General features: G+C 38.2%; 1 protein-coding gene across 1 annotated transcript; it reads left to right on the top strand.

Annotated features, from left to right (window-relative positions):
- The first annotated feature begins 632 nt into the window (after positions 1 to 632).
- Positions 633 to 9,074, top strand: LOC122647997 (vacuolar protein sorting-associated protein 22 homolog 1-like). The gene is made up of 6 exons (XM_043841276.1): positions 633 to 743; positions 875 to 1,078; positions 1,918 to 2,076; positions 4,141 to 4,248; positions 8,689 to 8,778; positions 8,876 to 9,074. Exons 1-6 carry the CDS (start codon positions 633 to 635, stop codon positions 8,960 to 8,962), a joined length of 759 nt encoding a protein of 252 aa, XP_043697211.1. The 3' UTR covers positions 8,963 to 9,074.
- Positions 9,075 to 16,313: the final 7,239 nt, after the last annotated feature.

Genomic DNA, 16,313 nt, shown 5'->3' with positions numbered 1-16,313 from the left:
TTGGCAAATATCTTGCATTTATGACACTTCCTGACATAATTGGTACAATCTGCCTCCATAGTATTCCAGCAGTAACCGAGCCTTAGGATATTTTTGGCCAACATCCTAGCATTCATATGCGGACCACAAATATCCTGATGGATTTGATCCTTGACTCTTTGTGCTTGCTCTTCATCAACGTACACTAATTGCACACCATCATCGGACCGTTTATTCAACATTCCTTTATGTAGGACAAATTGAGTGGCGCATCTCCTTAGAAAATGTTTTTTCTTTTGTGGTTGCACCATCTGGGTATTTTCCATCTCATATGACATCTACAATACTCGCATACTATGGTCGTCCGTTTGTCGTAAGAGCATATTGATGGTATCTAAGTAACCCAGTTAATCTCTTTGTTCTATTACAAATGGTTGTACCCTTACTCCTGAGTCCACTTTGACCATTGATGCAAGAGTAGCCAATGCATCAGGGAACTTATTATTATCTCTTTGGAGATGATCAAAGGAAATTTCCTTAAATTCTTTAGCTTAGGCATTTATGTGTTCTTGATATGGCCTTAGCTTTTCATCCTTCGTATTCCACTTTCCTTGCATTTGTTAGATGACCAATGATGAATCTCTATAGACCTCATGTCTTTTAAGAGTGCTGCTTCTAATCCTATGGCACAAGCTTCGTATTCAGCTATATTGTTAGTGCATTTGAAATTTAACTTAAATGCTATGGAATATGAGATGCATCAAGTACTATAAGTAGAATGTGAGCTCCACACCCCTTTTGATTGTATATAAGTTATAATGTATACATGATAATATGTATGTAACATATAATATTTTTCATATTTATTTATGCTTATATTTTTAATGATCTACAGATAAAATTTGTATATATACATCATAATTATATGAAACTTGCATTATGTGAATCCACCCGTCCCTGTATTGCTTTTTCATACAGGGAGAGTAACAGAGCGGCAGATTGGCTTGCTAATTTTTCCTGTGAAACTGTCTCTAACAATGTTTATCTCAATGGTGAAGAGCACCCGAGTGCTTTGAGGCGTATTCTTTGGGAAGATAAGGCTGGTCTTCCAGTCCTCCGAAAGTAATTGTAGTCTTTTATTTTTGGTTGTTCCTGGTGTAAGGGTTGGGTTCCCTTTTGATTGTGTGAGTGAGAGATCTGTTCTCCCATGGGCTTGGGTAAGGTGGTTATGTCCCCCACCTTGTATGTGTTTTTTCATTTATTTCTCATTAATAAAGCTATAGGGGCCTCCCCCGGGCCCCAGTTAATATTCGGGGAAAAAAAAAAAATAATAATTATATGAAACTTTACCGCATTCAGATAATCTGATCCAGATTTCATTGTCCGATTAATAATCAGATCTTAACACAGATCACCTAATGTAGATCTCTTTGATTATTAATCAGATTTTGGATAATCAAATTATAAAAGATTCAAATGTGGATCCACTGGGATTTTCCCCAAGTTGGACTTTGAGCGGTTTACAATCATTTCATATTGCTATATATGGTTTTGTAGAATTGCAAAATAGTAATTTCATATTGTGCTCATCTTCTTCGGCTCCTTCAAGTGTCTTGTGTACCCAAACCTTCATAACAGCCATCAAGGGCATATATTAGTAGTCAAGCTTTTACTGATTCAAGATCAAAATGTGGAGATAAATTCAGATATTTCTTCTTGTAATCTGTTGAAGATAAAAGTCTTCAGTCTATTTATTAATGAAGTTTGTACTTCCAACTTTCTTGTAATGATTTAAGGTGTGGATCTTTTTTTGGCTTCACGTAGATTTTTCTTTCCATATATAATGATTGTTTGGTGAATAGTCCTCCAACTAATATTTTGAGTTTTATATACTTTTCTATAATTCCTCTGCTCAGATAATTTTTCTTACTTGGCTAGGCAGGGGTGCAAATTGTTGACATTTGTTTGGCTACAAGGTCTCTCAATGGAGGGCTGATCGACTTGCAGGAGCTCCGCAATTTGCTTTGCCAAAAGCGAAAAGCTGCTCGTGAATCTGTGACAGAAGATGACTGCTTGCGTGCTATAAGCAAACTGAAGGTATTGTAGCAAGTCTTATCATAGTTGTCAAGGTGTCGCCTAGACGCTGCCTTGGCGTCCAGGTGGATTTTCTAGGGTCTAGGTGACTGTCGCCTTAGTAGTATTGTATCGAACCCGGTTTGGCCCTTATTTATGTGAAATATTATTTAGGTAAATGATTTTACTTCAGATATTATTCATAAATAAGCATATACCCTCTATTTGAATCTAATAAAAAATAGTTAAAAAATCAAATTCCAAAAGGATAAAAGTCAACCCCCCGTCCCCCTAGTTCAAGAACAAAAACTGGATTTTCAGTAGTAGGTGAAATTTTCAACTTTCTAATGTTGGGGTTTTTCTATACAAACCAAAAGAGTGGTAAATTATTCATTTGTTTTGATATTTAAAAATATATTTTCATTCAAAGCGATTTTTACACATTCGCGTACACCAAATAATGTTTGACCGGAACATAACTCCTTCAATATAAATCAGATTTAAGTAACCTTGGATTTGTTGAAAGCTGGTTTTGTGATCTATCTAATATAAAATAGTCTCATATAAAAATAAAATCATTTAACCAGTCAAACTTCTTATAGAACAAGAACATTTCTCTAAATCGAGAGCAGTTTAATTACTTATAAATAAGATCATATTAGAATAGTATAAACCAAATGTGAGACCTAGGTATACCAGGACAATGACCAATTCCAAGAATATAAACCAAATGTATGTTTTGATTGTTTCAAACTTCCAATAGCTTGCTTCTTCAGTTCTGCTGTCTTCTAGTTCTAAGTTGATTTTTGATGACTTGATGTGGCTTAATGTTGATTTTTGATAATATAAGGTATATATTGTAGCATACTAAATAATGTTAGAAAAGAGGGGAAATAAAAAATAACACTTGGGTGGCTAGGCACTTAGGCACCCCTCTACCGCCTTGGGTCGCCTTTTCGCCTTGACAACTATTAGTCTTATTATGTGCAATATTTCTACCCCTTGTGTTCAGGAGGTATGTCAGAATGACCATATTCTTGTGTGTGCCTGGTGCAGACTTCCTGTCCTCAAGTCAAAGAAAAAACCTGCGATGTTTAAGTAATTACAACTAGGCAATACTAGCATCATTGACAGCAAGTTTAGCCAGGATCATGGAGCTTGAGGGAAAAATGTTTCTTCCTATCTTAGTCAAGTTGGGCATGCATGATATATATGCTCCAACTTGAGGGGGAGTGTTGGATTGTATGGGCCAGAATACCGTGGGGGTATTCTGGACTTTTTCCCTTTTATTATGTCTTTTCTCTTTTATTATGTCTCTCTTGTATGTGGTTTAGTTCCACATTGCTCATGTAATTCTGTTATTTGTTTTTCATGATTATAAATAGCTGTGCTTGGGATGATAATTAATCATCCAAGCCTTATGTTCTAATTCTGATCCTCTCTACAGAAACATCTCTACATATTTTATTACAGAGGAACAAAGAGTCAGCATGTTTGTTATCCTCTCACTGTTTATGCTTTATGTCCCAAATTCCCAAATTTACAGATTCCTCCATCATAGCAATTGGTTTTGAGGGGCTATGCCTCCTCTTCTAAAACTCTTGAATGGGGGAGGTGACATGGTATTTATAATATTGTAGACTGTATAGACAGATAACCTGTCTAAGCTTAATCCTCTCATGAACCAAAGGCTCCATTAATGCTAGTTAGTAATCATATTCTTCTGATTGGAGTAAAGTTTGGTGTAGGTATCAAAGAAAAAAAGTTATTTAGCACATGGATATAGATATCTGATCAGGTTGTAAGGTTTTGCCTATTAGATCTCCTTGGTAGGCTCTATTCAATAATGAGTGTTATCCTCCTACTGCACATTTGACATAACACTGACATTTATGGGGCAGCCTTGCTGGTTGCTGCCTAGCAGAGGGGCCGGCATCATTGCCTTCAATTTCCCCTTTTGTTTGTTGTATAATTCACTCCACTTTCATTACTCAGTTTACTGCTTCAGAGTACCTTCATTTTGAACCCAGAATTATTTCCATATCCTTTGCTGTCTGGCTGTGCGAATTTGATGCATGAATCTTTCAGGTATTGGGTAGTGGTTTTGAGGTGATTTCTGTTGGAAAGAAAAAGCTTGTGCGGTCTGTTCCCACTGAATTGAACAAGGACCACAATGAAATTTTAGACCTGGCCCAGGTTTGTTTATTCTCCATTCCTATTAATTCCTTTAATCTCTTTTGCTGAAAACTTTTTTATTGTACTTTGTGAATTTTTCTTGATTGTTAGGATATACTCTTCGAGTGTGGTCTTTTTTGTCTGTTCTTTGGCCCTTTGGTCTTTAGCACATAGAGATAGAGTAGGTTCACACGTTTTGTAAGAAGTAGGTGGGTCCCCAGGTTAATTGTGCATCCACATGTCGAAATAACCCTTATTGGGTTGCTTAAGGGCCCACCCAAGAAAAGCACTCAAATCCAAAGTTGAATGGCAAACTAGTAAATAAATCAAGATTTATAAAGATTAATGGCAAAATTGTAATTAATCAAAAGTTATAAAGGAGGAAGGGCAGAACTGTAATTAATGGAAACAAAGTGAGTGGATGCAACGTAATAGAACAATGGGGAAACTTGGAAATAAAACAAAGGGGCGCTGTTCGCTGTGCTGCAGCGCAGGTTGCGCCCAGGCACATGGGGGTGGGCGCAATGACCACCCTGCCCCCTAAGTGGTTGGCCCATGTAATGCAGGTTCATCATAGAAATTGGCTTATTTTTTTAGAAATAGGCCTAGGGTTGGGTTATATACATGTTGGGCCTTTGTTCCCAAGGGTTTTCTATGGATTAGGCCACTTTAATGAGCCTAAACTAGGGGTATATAGGTTGCATACAGGATTAGCCCAACACGTAGTTTATTTTTATGTTTTTTAATTGAGCCGGTTCAAATTGGTTGCATCCAATTGATTCAATTTAAGTGATTATGTGACTTGGTTAAGTGGTCATGTGATGTAAGTTGGGTTGGATTAGGACTCTATAAGTCTAGCCATGTTTTGAGTCTATTTTCTTTAGTATTCTAGTTTCCTGGTTAATTTAAGTTACCTAATAGGTTAGGGATAAAGTTAGGCCATTCCTTTTTAGTGTCTAAGTCTATTTTTGAGTCTTCTATATAAGTTTGTAAGGGAGGCCAGCATTGAATACGAATTTGATTAATAAAAAATATTGTTTTGCTGCTGTCTTTGCTGCTGCTACTTCTGTCTTCAGAGACGGTCTTGTGTGTCATATCAAAACCCCCCTTGTGAGTAATATCAAGGTTGAAGGACTGGAATCCCCAGTGACTCCTTGCATCTTGTAGATCGGGAGGTCCTCTCTTAGCTTTTCTTCAATCTGCTACTGTTGGAGATCAGTGTTACTTCAAGTAAGTAGTTTTATAATTCTGCAATTTCATTCTCTTCTTAATCCTCCACTTAACCCTAATCAATTCCCATAACCCTAGCCTCACTCTAAAAGCTGTCCAGCCTTATCCCTCCACTCGATCTCAGTTGCAGCCCAATCTGTCCATCAAATCCGTAAATCTAATTTTGCCTTAAATTGCAGAATTTCGTAACTCATCCAAACCCTAACTTCTTTATACCAAAATAACCCCCTAGACCTGCCCATTAATACCCTATAAACCCCTTTCCCCAAATCCACCCCTAAATCCTAGATCCTAAAAACACTCCATTTTTACAAGGCCTCTAACCCGAAACCCTAGATTTCCAACTTCATCCAAATCAATCCAAACCTACACCAATAGACTCCTAAAAACCTGCACATCATTACCAAATAAAACCCTGGCTCGAAACCCTAACCCTAACCCTAATTCTGCCCTAATTAGCCTGAGCTGTCCCAATCGGAAAGCCTTGTTTGGTGATCCTATTACCCTGATTCCTAGTGGGACTACTCCTACCTAGGACTACATTACCATGTGCCTGGGCGCAGCCTGCGCTGTGGCACAGGGAACATTCTCCCTAAAACAAAATAAGGAACAAAAGAGATTATGGTAAAGGGATGGGTATTAAGGGAAATTAAAATAAAATAAGAGGGTAATATAATAGAGGAACCTAATTAGATCGTGAGTGAAGGGGATTCATCTTCAACCTTTGGCAAACAGAACCAGGCGGAGCAGGGCTTCACGATTCTTGTGAGTTCTCGCTCAACTGGAGGTCTTTCGGTCTGAAATTTTGAGAATAGAAACCACACCCCAAGGCCTCTCAATAGCACCAGCAACCAGTGGGAATAAAGTAGCAGCAGAGGAACCGAAGCGACCTGAAACCAGATCTGGCTGTAAAACAGGGAAGCAGGTCCTTACATCGACTTGATCTTCAAACAGAGGTTGATTTGAGTGATGAAACCCCTGGATTAGGATCGTCTATGTGGGTACTGCCCTCAATTACGATCTCAGGCCAAAACCAGAGAACCGCAAGGAGTTCAATCACTCCTTTCTCGGTACAGTAACACAAACAGCAGCTGGGTAAAAGAAGAGGAAGAAGAAGAAGATAAGGAGAAGAAGAAGAAAGAATTAATAGTGGGAGGAGATGCACGCACAGCTCACGGCAGCCATCCATCAAACTAAACCAAATAAATTTCATTATCCAAAACTGAATCCCATCGTGGGTTACATGTTATTTTATAGTATTAAGCAAAAGAAATCCTAATCCTACTTTGAATCTGAAAAATCTGAAATCAGAAAAACTCTAACTTAATCTGAAACAAAATTGCAACTCTAATTGGACTGTAAAACAAAAACAACTTTGACTCAAACACTACTTGTATCCACGGCTGAAATAAAGAATAAAAAATTTAATTCCTAATTTTTCCAACGCCCAACTGCATCACATGTGTTTGGTCCATCCTACCCAAACTATGAGTAGTATAGCCAAAATTTGTTGTCCCTAGAAGTCGATTAACATATGTATGAACTATGAAGGTCCAATCTAATTAGAAAGTCGACTTTGAGTATAGCTCACACTCTCCCTGCGATTATTTTATTAACTTGAAATAGGAACCACTATTCTAACTGGAAACTGCTAATCGATTACTGGGTGAGTCCATCTAGTAGATGGAGCTACCAGTGCCACTGCAACTTCATATACAAGGGATAACCAAAGTAGACAGTTTTTCCTGTTTGGCTGTTAATTACTGGGTAATGGGAGAGAGAGAGAATTTGGATGACCTGCCATATGAGATATGGCGACTTTTGTGTTTTGGAGTTTCTTTGAAACTCTAGACCCCATCAACGGCTTGGTTCTTAAGACATATGTAGATACTCTAGGTTTATTTGCAACATTTCAAAACACAGAATCAGGAATCGAATCAGCCAGAATCGATCGGAGTGTGATCAGAATCGACTGTATCGATCATGGTCGATTCCAATCTGAATCACCCGACTTGACCGATCTGATTCCAATTTTTGAAACCGTGGTTAGTTTTCAAGGGAGGCTTTCTTCACTGAGTCTGCTCGATGGTTTGGGACGGTTCTGCTACACTTCAACTTGATCTGGGTCATCAATTCGGATTGGAGTTCTCATCCACTTGGATGAAGTATTCCTGAAAAGGGTGTACCCAGTAAACGAGGCTCCTGCCACTGTGGGGTCTTGAGATGGCCATAATGTATGCAGCCTTACCCCCACTGTATGGAGAAGCTGTTTCCTGACTCAAACCCACAACCACTAGGTCCCAGTGGAGCAACCTTACCGTTGCACCGAGGCCCATCCTCTTTGGATAAAGTATTCCTAATCCATATGATGGTTCTGTTCTAATTGTAATCTGCTGGGATTGTGTTTTAAGTTGTTTATTTGCATGCTGGTAATTGTAAATCCAGAGCCAGTCAGTTGCTTTGTCTGATTGGGCCAGCCTAAGTGACTGAATTGGGTATTGACAAATGTATTGCCTTGGGAAAGTTGGTGAAGTGTTCTCTCACGAGCATTAATGCTGCATCATGGATAAATCGAATGAAATCTTTCATAGCTTCATTTTAGTTCTCTGTGGAAATTGGAGTACACAGTATCTTTGTGGTAATGGGGCTAATTTCAACACACCATAGTTTAATAAGAAGAAACAAGTTTTATTGCGGTATTCTGTTTCCCTCAGAAATAGACATTATATCCTCTTGGAATTTTGCCCTTTAAGGATTGTATTTTGTTGTTCTTTAGCTCCTTTCCTTTGTCTTTTGGAGCTATTCTTTGTATCCCCTTTTGGGGTTTTTGTCTCTCTTTGGTTAATGAATTTTTATTCACCCAAAAAATAAAAGAACCAAGTTCATTTCATCTCAAGTTTTGTAATTAAGATAGCTGTCTTGACTAAAATCGATCCACATCAATCATGATAATGTGAACTTGATGCTTCTTTAGTAATGTACGTCTGAATTATGATGATTTCAATCCATTTGCCTTTCAAAAGCCAGCGTAAGGCTTTTTTAGTTTACCTTCGTGGACCGTTGTTCTATTTTGTCATTCCAGCATATAAAAAGAAAGGAACTCATCATGTACACAATATGAGAATGGGACACAACTGTGATTTGTGATATCAGACCTCAAGTTACCTTGTGAATCTGTTATTCCTAGAGTTCATCAAATTATGTAATTCTGTTTGAGTTGGACTACTTTAGGGTCAAGGCTATGTGACAGTGGAAGAGGTAGAGAAGCGGCTCTCTTGGTCATCTGGTCGCGCTATCGATGCCCTCGAGACCCTACTGGAAGTAAGTGCATGTTTTGTTCCAATTTCAATTTCAATATGCATTCAGAATTGTTACTAATGTGTGGAAGTATCTCGAACTCCTTTGTTGGATAACACAGGAAGGGCTTGCAATGATTGATGATGGTCACGTAGATGGTAAAAGGCGTTACTGGTTCCCTTGTGTGTCATTTGTTACTACTTCATAGTAGCTATCCTTCTAGAAGTCTGATTTTCATATTAGATTTACCTCTTGTGATGTATTGATGTCTTTTTACATGTAACATAGTGATAAAAGTGTTCATTTTTACTGTTTGATTGGTATATGATTTTCTTTTTTGTCTGCTCCATAGTGTGTAGACAGTCCCAAATATTCCTCGTGTATGGTCCATGCGTTAAATACCGACTTTTTCGCCTTCAGTCTCCAGAACAAAGTAACAAGTATTTCACTGAACTCCATTGCTCATTATGTTTCAGAATTTAAGCAACTTTACTTGGGACAAACCATGACAGACATTCCCACAACTTAAGCTGTTAGCTTCAGAAGTTTTTGTCCCTTCAACCCAAAATGTCGAAGCTGTTCTTTGCCAACTACAACTCTACTAATGTCCGTCATTGCCTTGCCGTATCATAGCTTAAGTTCCAGAACCATACAAGTAAGGCAAAACTTTGCCAAAACCTGCATACATGCTCTTTTGCACTTTAAATTCTACAAGTGAGATCGCTATCAATGGCCATCTGCAAAACCTCATGGCTTTATACAACACACCTGAACCTGATAGCAGCATCAATCAGATATGGATTGTGGCTTAACAGTTTTGTCGAGCTAGAAGGTGGACGCGTAGCACCATTGGAATCCTTCTTTAGAAATGGAGCCAAAGCATGGTGCTTGGATCCAACTTTTATTGTTTGATGGTGATATGGATATGGAGAAACCATCTGATCCATGCATTTAGATGGTTGGACGAACAACGTAGGTTGCCTGCCTTTGTGATTTGCCATTCGATTCCCAATCCAGGATGCCAGAAACGCAGCTTGATGTGATGGCTTTTGGGTTGGAGGCTACAGGTTTCCTGTTCATATGGGTTGTAAAATCGGTAACATTGAGCCCACCTATGAATTAGAGGAGAGGGTGAAGCGGGGAGGGGGTTGATTATGAGGGACTGGGTGGACCAGCAGCGTGTATTAGCTCACTGCGAGCCATCAGTGGATTCTTGACCCTGTGGTGAGCAACTGTTGAATGCCCAGTTTGTCCATGGGATCCCAATCCGTTATTGGCCCATCATGAATAGAAGAGGAGAAATCGGGTCACCCCGATGAAGGCTTATGTGAACACAAGAAAAAAACCCACTGGACCTCGATTTAAAAGAATTGAAATTCTAGTACATATGAAAATCTGATGAAGCTAAAGAATCCACTTTTCATTACTGCGGGTTTTGATGGTGTCTCAAGTCTTTTCGCTGAAGCTGTTGTTGTTAGAATTGGGCTTCTTCAAGCGGCGAAGTGTGGTTTCTCTTCCATTGTGGTGGAGTCAGATTGCTCAAATTTGATCTGCCAAATTAACTCTAAAAGCTTCGATTTGGAGATCAGTGGGGTGGGATTTGATATCCTTCAGCTTCAAGGTTCCTTTGCTGCTTGTTTTTGTAGTTTAGTTCCAAGGTCGTCTAATTCAGTTGCAAACTCCTTGGCCCGATTGGCCCTTTCGGATGAGTCCCCGATTGCTTGGCCAGTTATCTCTCAGTGGCTGATAAATCTTTGTAATTTAGATGTCATTGCTTGTTTCGACTCGATTTCTCAATGAATTTGTTTTTTACCCAAAAAAAGAAAAAAAAAGAAAAAAAAGAAAAAGCACGTCAGGACTACCGAAAAAAAAAATCCCGTGATAAAGTATCATATGCCTTTTGAACATCCAATTTAATATTGATTCCAAAGATTGAGAGATGCATTAAATTTGAAAAGCTCTGACGTCATAATTCTATTCAAGAAAAACACATTCCCTTTCCACTTATTCTTCACACACTAACTTGAGGAGTAGAGGAACCAAATGAGAAACCATAATTTTGGTCGAGGTCTTACGAAAAACGTTACCCATACAGATGAGCCAAAATCTGTTCAAAGAAGAAGCTCCATCCACCTTCGAAATTAAACCTATAAAATTGTTGTTAATCCCTTTAGGTATTACCTCCTTACTGAAGAACCATTTAACAGCTTAATGTCGTCCTCAATAATATCTCAACACTTCTTGAAAAAGCTCTAAAGAATCCCTTCCAGTCTGAGGGAACTGTCCAGATCAAGATCCCAAACGGCCCTCTTGATTTCCTCATTAGATGGCACTGGGTTGGCCTCCAACCCGTGTATCCATCTCATCAATGATACATAAGCCGCCAACTGACTCTGATTATTTACCACCAAGACATCCTTCTTTTTCAAAGCTCTAAGATCAATTTTTGATCTTCGCACCTTCTTGAACAAATGAAAGAACTTTGAATTTCTATCACCACCAAAGATCCATCTGATACAAGATTTCTCTGCCCACAATTTTTCATGATTCTCAAGGGAGACGGGATCCTCTCTAATGAGTTGGAGAGCCCAATAAGTCATTCGATGGCTGAGCTGACTGTACACAAACCCAGTAACTTTGGATGTTCATTGGGCGTGTGCCTCGTTGGAGATGATCCAGACTCAACCTCAAGAGCCTTTAAATAGGTTGTTTTCACATTTACCACATGACCAAAGAGTCAATCATTAACCCCGACCATATCCATACTCTCTTGAATGCCATTCAATGCCAACTTGCATTCTTTAGAGGAACATCAATGTTAGGAAAAACTATTCGAGACCAAGCCCTCAATACAAAATTCGAGTCTCTTTAATTTATGTGCGAAACAGTATATTGGCGACTAGGGATGTAAACGGATCGAATTCGGTCGGATAGTGGCATCATCATATTCGTATCCGATTATATTTAGATGAATTCGGATAATTTTCGGATAGGGATTTTTTGAATACAAAATCTCCTAAATGGATATGAATACGGATTGAATACGATTTTTCGACTATCCGTTGACATATTTACCATTTTTATGATGAGGGTTAGGGTTGCGACTTGAGAGTTCAGTAACTACCCTTTCTTCTACTTTTCTTAGTCTTTTATTCTCTTATGTTTTTCACTTTTGATTTTTTAATGGATATGTAATTCCATGTATCATATTGCATAAAATAATATATATATAAACCAATAGCAAATCTAGAAAATGAATCACATTATCTTAACTTATAAATTTGTAAAAATAAGATAACAACATCCAATAAGGTAACTTAAAAGGATAGATAAACACAGGGTTATATTTCAGATATTTTATTACCGTCGGACTACTAAACGAATTGGATAATAATCGGTCGGATAGGGGGATAATAATCGGTCGTATCCGATTAGTTTCAGACAGATTCAGATTCTCCTAAACAGATACAAACGCGGATCGAATACGGATTTACGAATATCCATTTACATCCCTATTGGCGACCCAAAAATCGCCACATCTCAAGAATCTTTGACAAGTTGGTGAAAATTTGCATGGTCGATCCAAAATTTATGGAAACAATCTCACTAGAGATTCTGAAATTACCACAATCGAAGAGTGGTCCAAGGAAAGCTTCTGCAGAATCTTCTCAGAACAATCTTGGAAAAAAGATAATCAAACCTCATTACAAAAGCTTCTATCCAAGACAACTGACACATTCCCCATCTCCTATTATTTGACCACGTGAATGTTCTACCCTGCGCTGGCATCGCCAGGTGCCAACAACGAACATTCATCCATCATGACCCCAAACTCAGCTATAGAACCAAAACTAAATGCACACGAGCCTCTTTTCTCATAGAAAACTAGAGTAGCATTGAAATCACCAACAACCACCCAAGGGACAGACTTAATTAGCACCGCAACCAACTCTAATGAAATATCTCTCCCCATTGCCCTAAAGCAATTCGCATGCACCAGTCTCACCCACAAATTTGGGATCTTATCACTCCCTTTTATTGTGAATAAAAGAATAGGTAATTAAAACCCAAATTATTAAAGAACAAATTCAGGAATTTACTAACTTCCACCATTGGTTTAGCAATGCACAAGATATCATATCATGATTATTCTCTTTCAAAAGGTCACTCAAGACGACCCTTACTGCAACCTTCTTTACTCCTCTAATATTCTAGAAGAGGACCCACATTATTCACTTTCGAAAATAAGCAACCCTATCAGACTTCCTAATCTGATCCTCGTTTGAGAAAATTTTTAATCTTCTTTTGCTTTGCATGATCACAATCTCCATGCTCCTCCAATTCCTTAGCTGCTGCATTAATAGATGCAACTTTTGGGAAGTTCATAAACAACCTTTCCTCCCTGTAGAACAAAATGAGAGATAGACTCCATCCATCACCGTATCTTCTTCAAATGGAACAGAAGACTCCCTCGGATTCAGAGAACCCTCCAGACCCCTCCCACACCCAACACACTCCTCTCCATATTAATGAGGTTGTGACTTCTATTCTCTTCCAGAATATCCTGTGGGTGTTTAATGCAAAAAATGAAGTTTTTTCAAGACTTATTTGGACACAATTTCTTGGAGGATTTCAAATTTCTATCGAGAAGTTAATTAATATGGTGGCTAATGCTTTAACAAAAAAAGCAACTTGCACTAGAACGAATTTCTTTGGAATGTGCCACCTAGCTTCTTTTGTAACTGAGGAAATTCGATGGGATATACAGGGCAAACCTCATTATAGATTTGTTTGAGTCTATAATGATTTCTTGATTTCCCTTACTTTTGTTTTGTCTATTTTTTTGTTTTGTTAATCTCCCTTGAAATACATACATGAAAAAGAAAAACAAACAACGAGAGAGAGGATAGATATTGAATCTCCTCAATAATGGGCCTAACAAACAAATAGAGAAAGGCGTTGTCCATCATGCAAATATGTGATCAGATTCATGTTATCTGATTCTAGGCAAACCTTCTCAAAACCATGTGATCGATCTCAACTCCAATAAAGCCATCCAGAGAAGCTAACGCTTCCCCTTCCAAAATATTGTTAAAAGCAGTATGGCATGAAATGGCAAAGATAGAGTTGCCATTGATTGAAATCACGGCATATACAGCCAAGGCGGCCAATCTATGACCCAAAAGACATGCTTCCATCACAATTACATTTAACAAACCCATCATTCGGACCAGACCATGAAGTTGGAGTTGCATCAGTTACCGGGTCAGCAATACTTAATGAATTGAAACACCTTTTAACCAAAAAAAAAAAGTTTGCCCACTCCCCTTTCTTCTTCTTGGGGGTAAATCAAGCTGGTAGAATAAAAATAAAAAAAGGGGAAGATATTCATACAGGGGAGATTCTTCCATCAATTCCATCAAACAAAGGGGTGCAGGGATTTTTATGTCATTTCAAATTGATATTTTTGCCAAACTAACTGCATTTAAGGCAAGACTATGTATGAAAATTTTTGTCAAAAAGAAATTTCTGACTTTGAACTTCAAAGTTTCTAACAATGATGTAATTTTCTAGTAATGGTATTTTGGTATTCTCACTCTGCATACACTTAATACAATTCTTCTACTGGGCTGAAACTTGACCAGTGAAATCAGGGTCAAATCCTCTTTATCACATGAACCCATCCGGCCCATATTTTGCTATTGTGGCAAACAGTGACAAACTTTGTTATGTCATAAAATTGGTTACGTTTGTCTTGATTCATTACCTATGGTTAGTAATTAATTACTATTTCTCTATATGCCACAAAGGAGTAAACTCAGATCTTGAATCGTCATCTTTGTTTGAACCTCAAGATTGATCAAACCAATTATTAAATTTATTGAGTTCAAGCAATAATCGGGCAGTCTCAATGTAAGGTAGTCGCCCCCAATGGTCACCTGATTGGGACCGACCAAATACTGTCACCGACAAATTACAACCGTTTAAGTCTGATTAACCCGTTTAAGGACTATTTATAGTCCAATTAATCAATTAGTCCGTTTAAATCCTGATTATCATAGTTACCTTGAATCTGATTATAAATCGGAAACCGACTGACCGAATAGAAATGCGTCCATGCTCTAGCCTATGATGCCCAATTAACTAAATGGGCAGATATGGTGCAAGGCCTTAAATTGATGGACACCGATTAGGTCCAACCGAAACTGACCAAGCCCGATCGGTTGACACCCCTACTATAACCGCATCCACAATTTCCTTATCATAATATATAAAAAAAAAAATAAAAAATATGTAAGCAATCCAATAGTTTTAAATTTGAAACCGTGGAACCCTTGTCCTCTAGTATTTAGAGTCCATGTGCCATGTATATATGATGATAACAGTTTCTTCTTAACAAGTTAAGTTATTTGAAGTCAATGACACAAAGCTCCAAATACCTTACTAATATCGAAGTGTCAAGTTGATAAATTTTTTTTAGCTAACCTTATTGATTATATTTGATAAAAGTCTCTATTATATGATATCTTGTATTTTGTTTTTGGTAAACTATAATGTATTGTATTAATCACAGGCTTTGTCCGTTTAATATTATAAATTAAGCTTAGCTAATACCTATTCCTTAAGACATTATTAATATATCTGATTTGATTAGTATAGGTTTGCCATGTGAATTAAATTATGAGGAAATTTAAGTCATCAAATTCAAATGGGCATTCCATGTGGGCCATTTCATCTTTGTATTCGTATGGCTTACTCCAATGACCCAGTCCAAAACCATCTTATCCCATAGACCATGGTGAATAAAATTCTTTTTTTTTCAGTTTTTGAAGGAAAAGGTTTTCTGGTCTATTAGATTTAGAAACATTATTTTGTCTAGTGCATTTACTTGTGCCACAAAGAAAGGTGATGTTATGAATTTGACCACTGGATATTTTGGAGATGATTTAGATTTTTGAAACCTAGTGGTAACTTCCCGCCTATATCCATACCCCATTTTCGAAATTAAATCCAAACTGAGCATAACAGTCAAAGGTGTGGCCAAAACTTAGGGGGTGCAAATTTGGTCCTGATGGCCCGAGCCCACCCTGGCCCGTCCTGAGCCCGAACAGGGCCTAGGTTGAGTCATTGAGATATCCTGGCCCTGAGGGCCGGTCAGGGTTGGAAATTTCTTGCCCTAAGTTAGGGTTGGGCCAGGGTTGAGGCCTCAGGCTGAGCCCGGCCTAACCCATCCTGTCTTATTCTTCATGTTCTTTCTTCTTATTATTCTTTTTTTTTTTTTTTTCCTTATGCTTTTTCTTCTTCCTCTTCTTTCTTCTTCTTCTTTCCAGCTTGGCCAGCCCATGCATCTCCTTCCCCACATGGTCAGGGCCAATCAAGGTCAGCCCGGTCTGACCTTAAGGGCGGGTTAGGTTTGAATTTTTCTGGCTCTGGGTCAGGGTTGGGTTGGACTAGGGTTTAAAAAGGCCCGGCCCAACCCAACCCTGTTGCAGCCGTAATCAAAACTAAGCTAATCTCATATACTTATTGTTGGATATATAGTTACATAGATGTGTGTA

Source organism: Telopea speciosissima, unplaced genomic scaffold (genome assembly GCF_018873765.1).
Source record: "Telopea speciosissima isolate NSW1024214 ecotype Mountain lineage unplaced genomic scaffold, Tspe_v1 Tspe_v1.0352, whole genome shotgun sequence".
NCBI classification, from domain to species: Eukaryota; Viridiplantae; Streptophyta; class Magnoliopsida; order Proteales; family Proteaceae; genus Telopea; species Telopea speciosissima.
The sequence above is the reverse complement of the archived record's forward strand: the minus strand, read 5'-3'. Positions and strand labels throughout refer to the sequence as shown.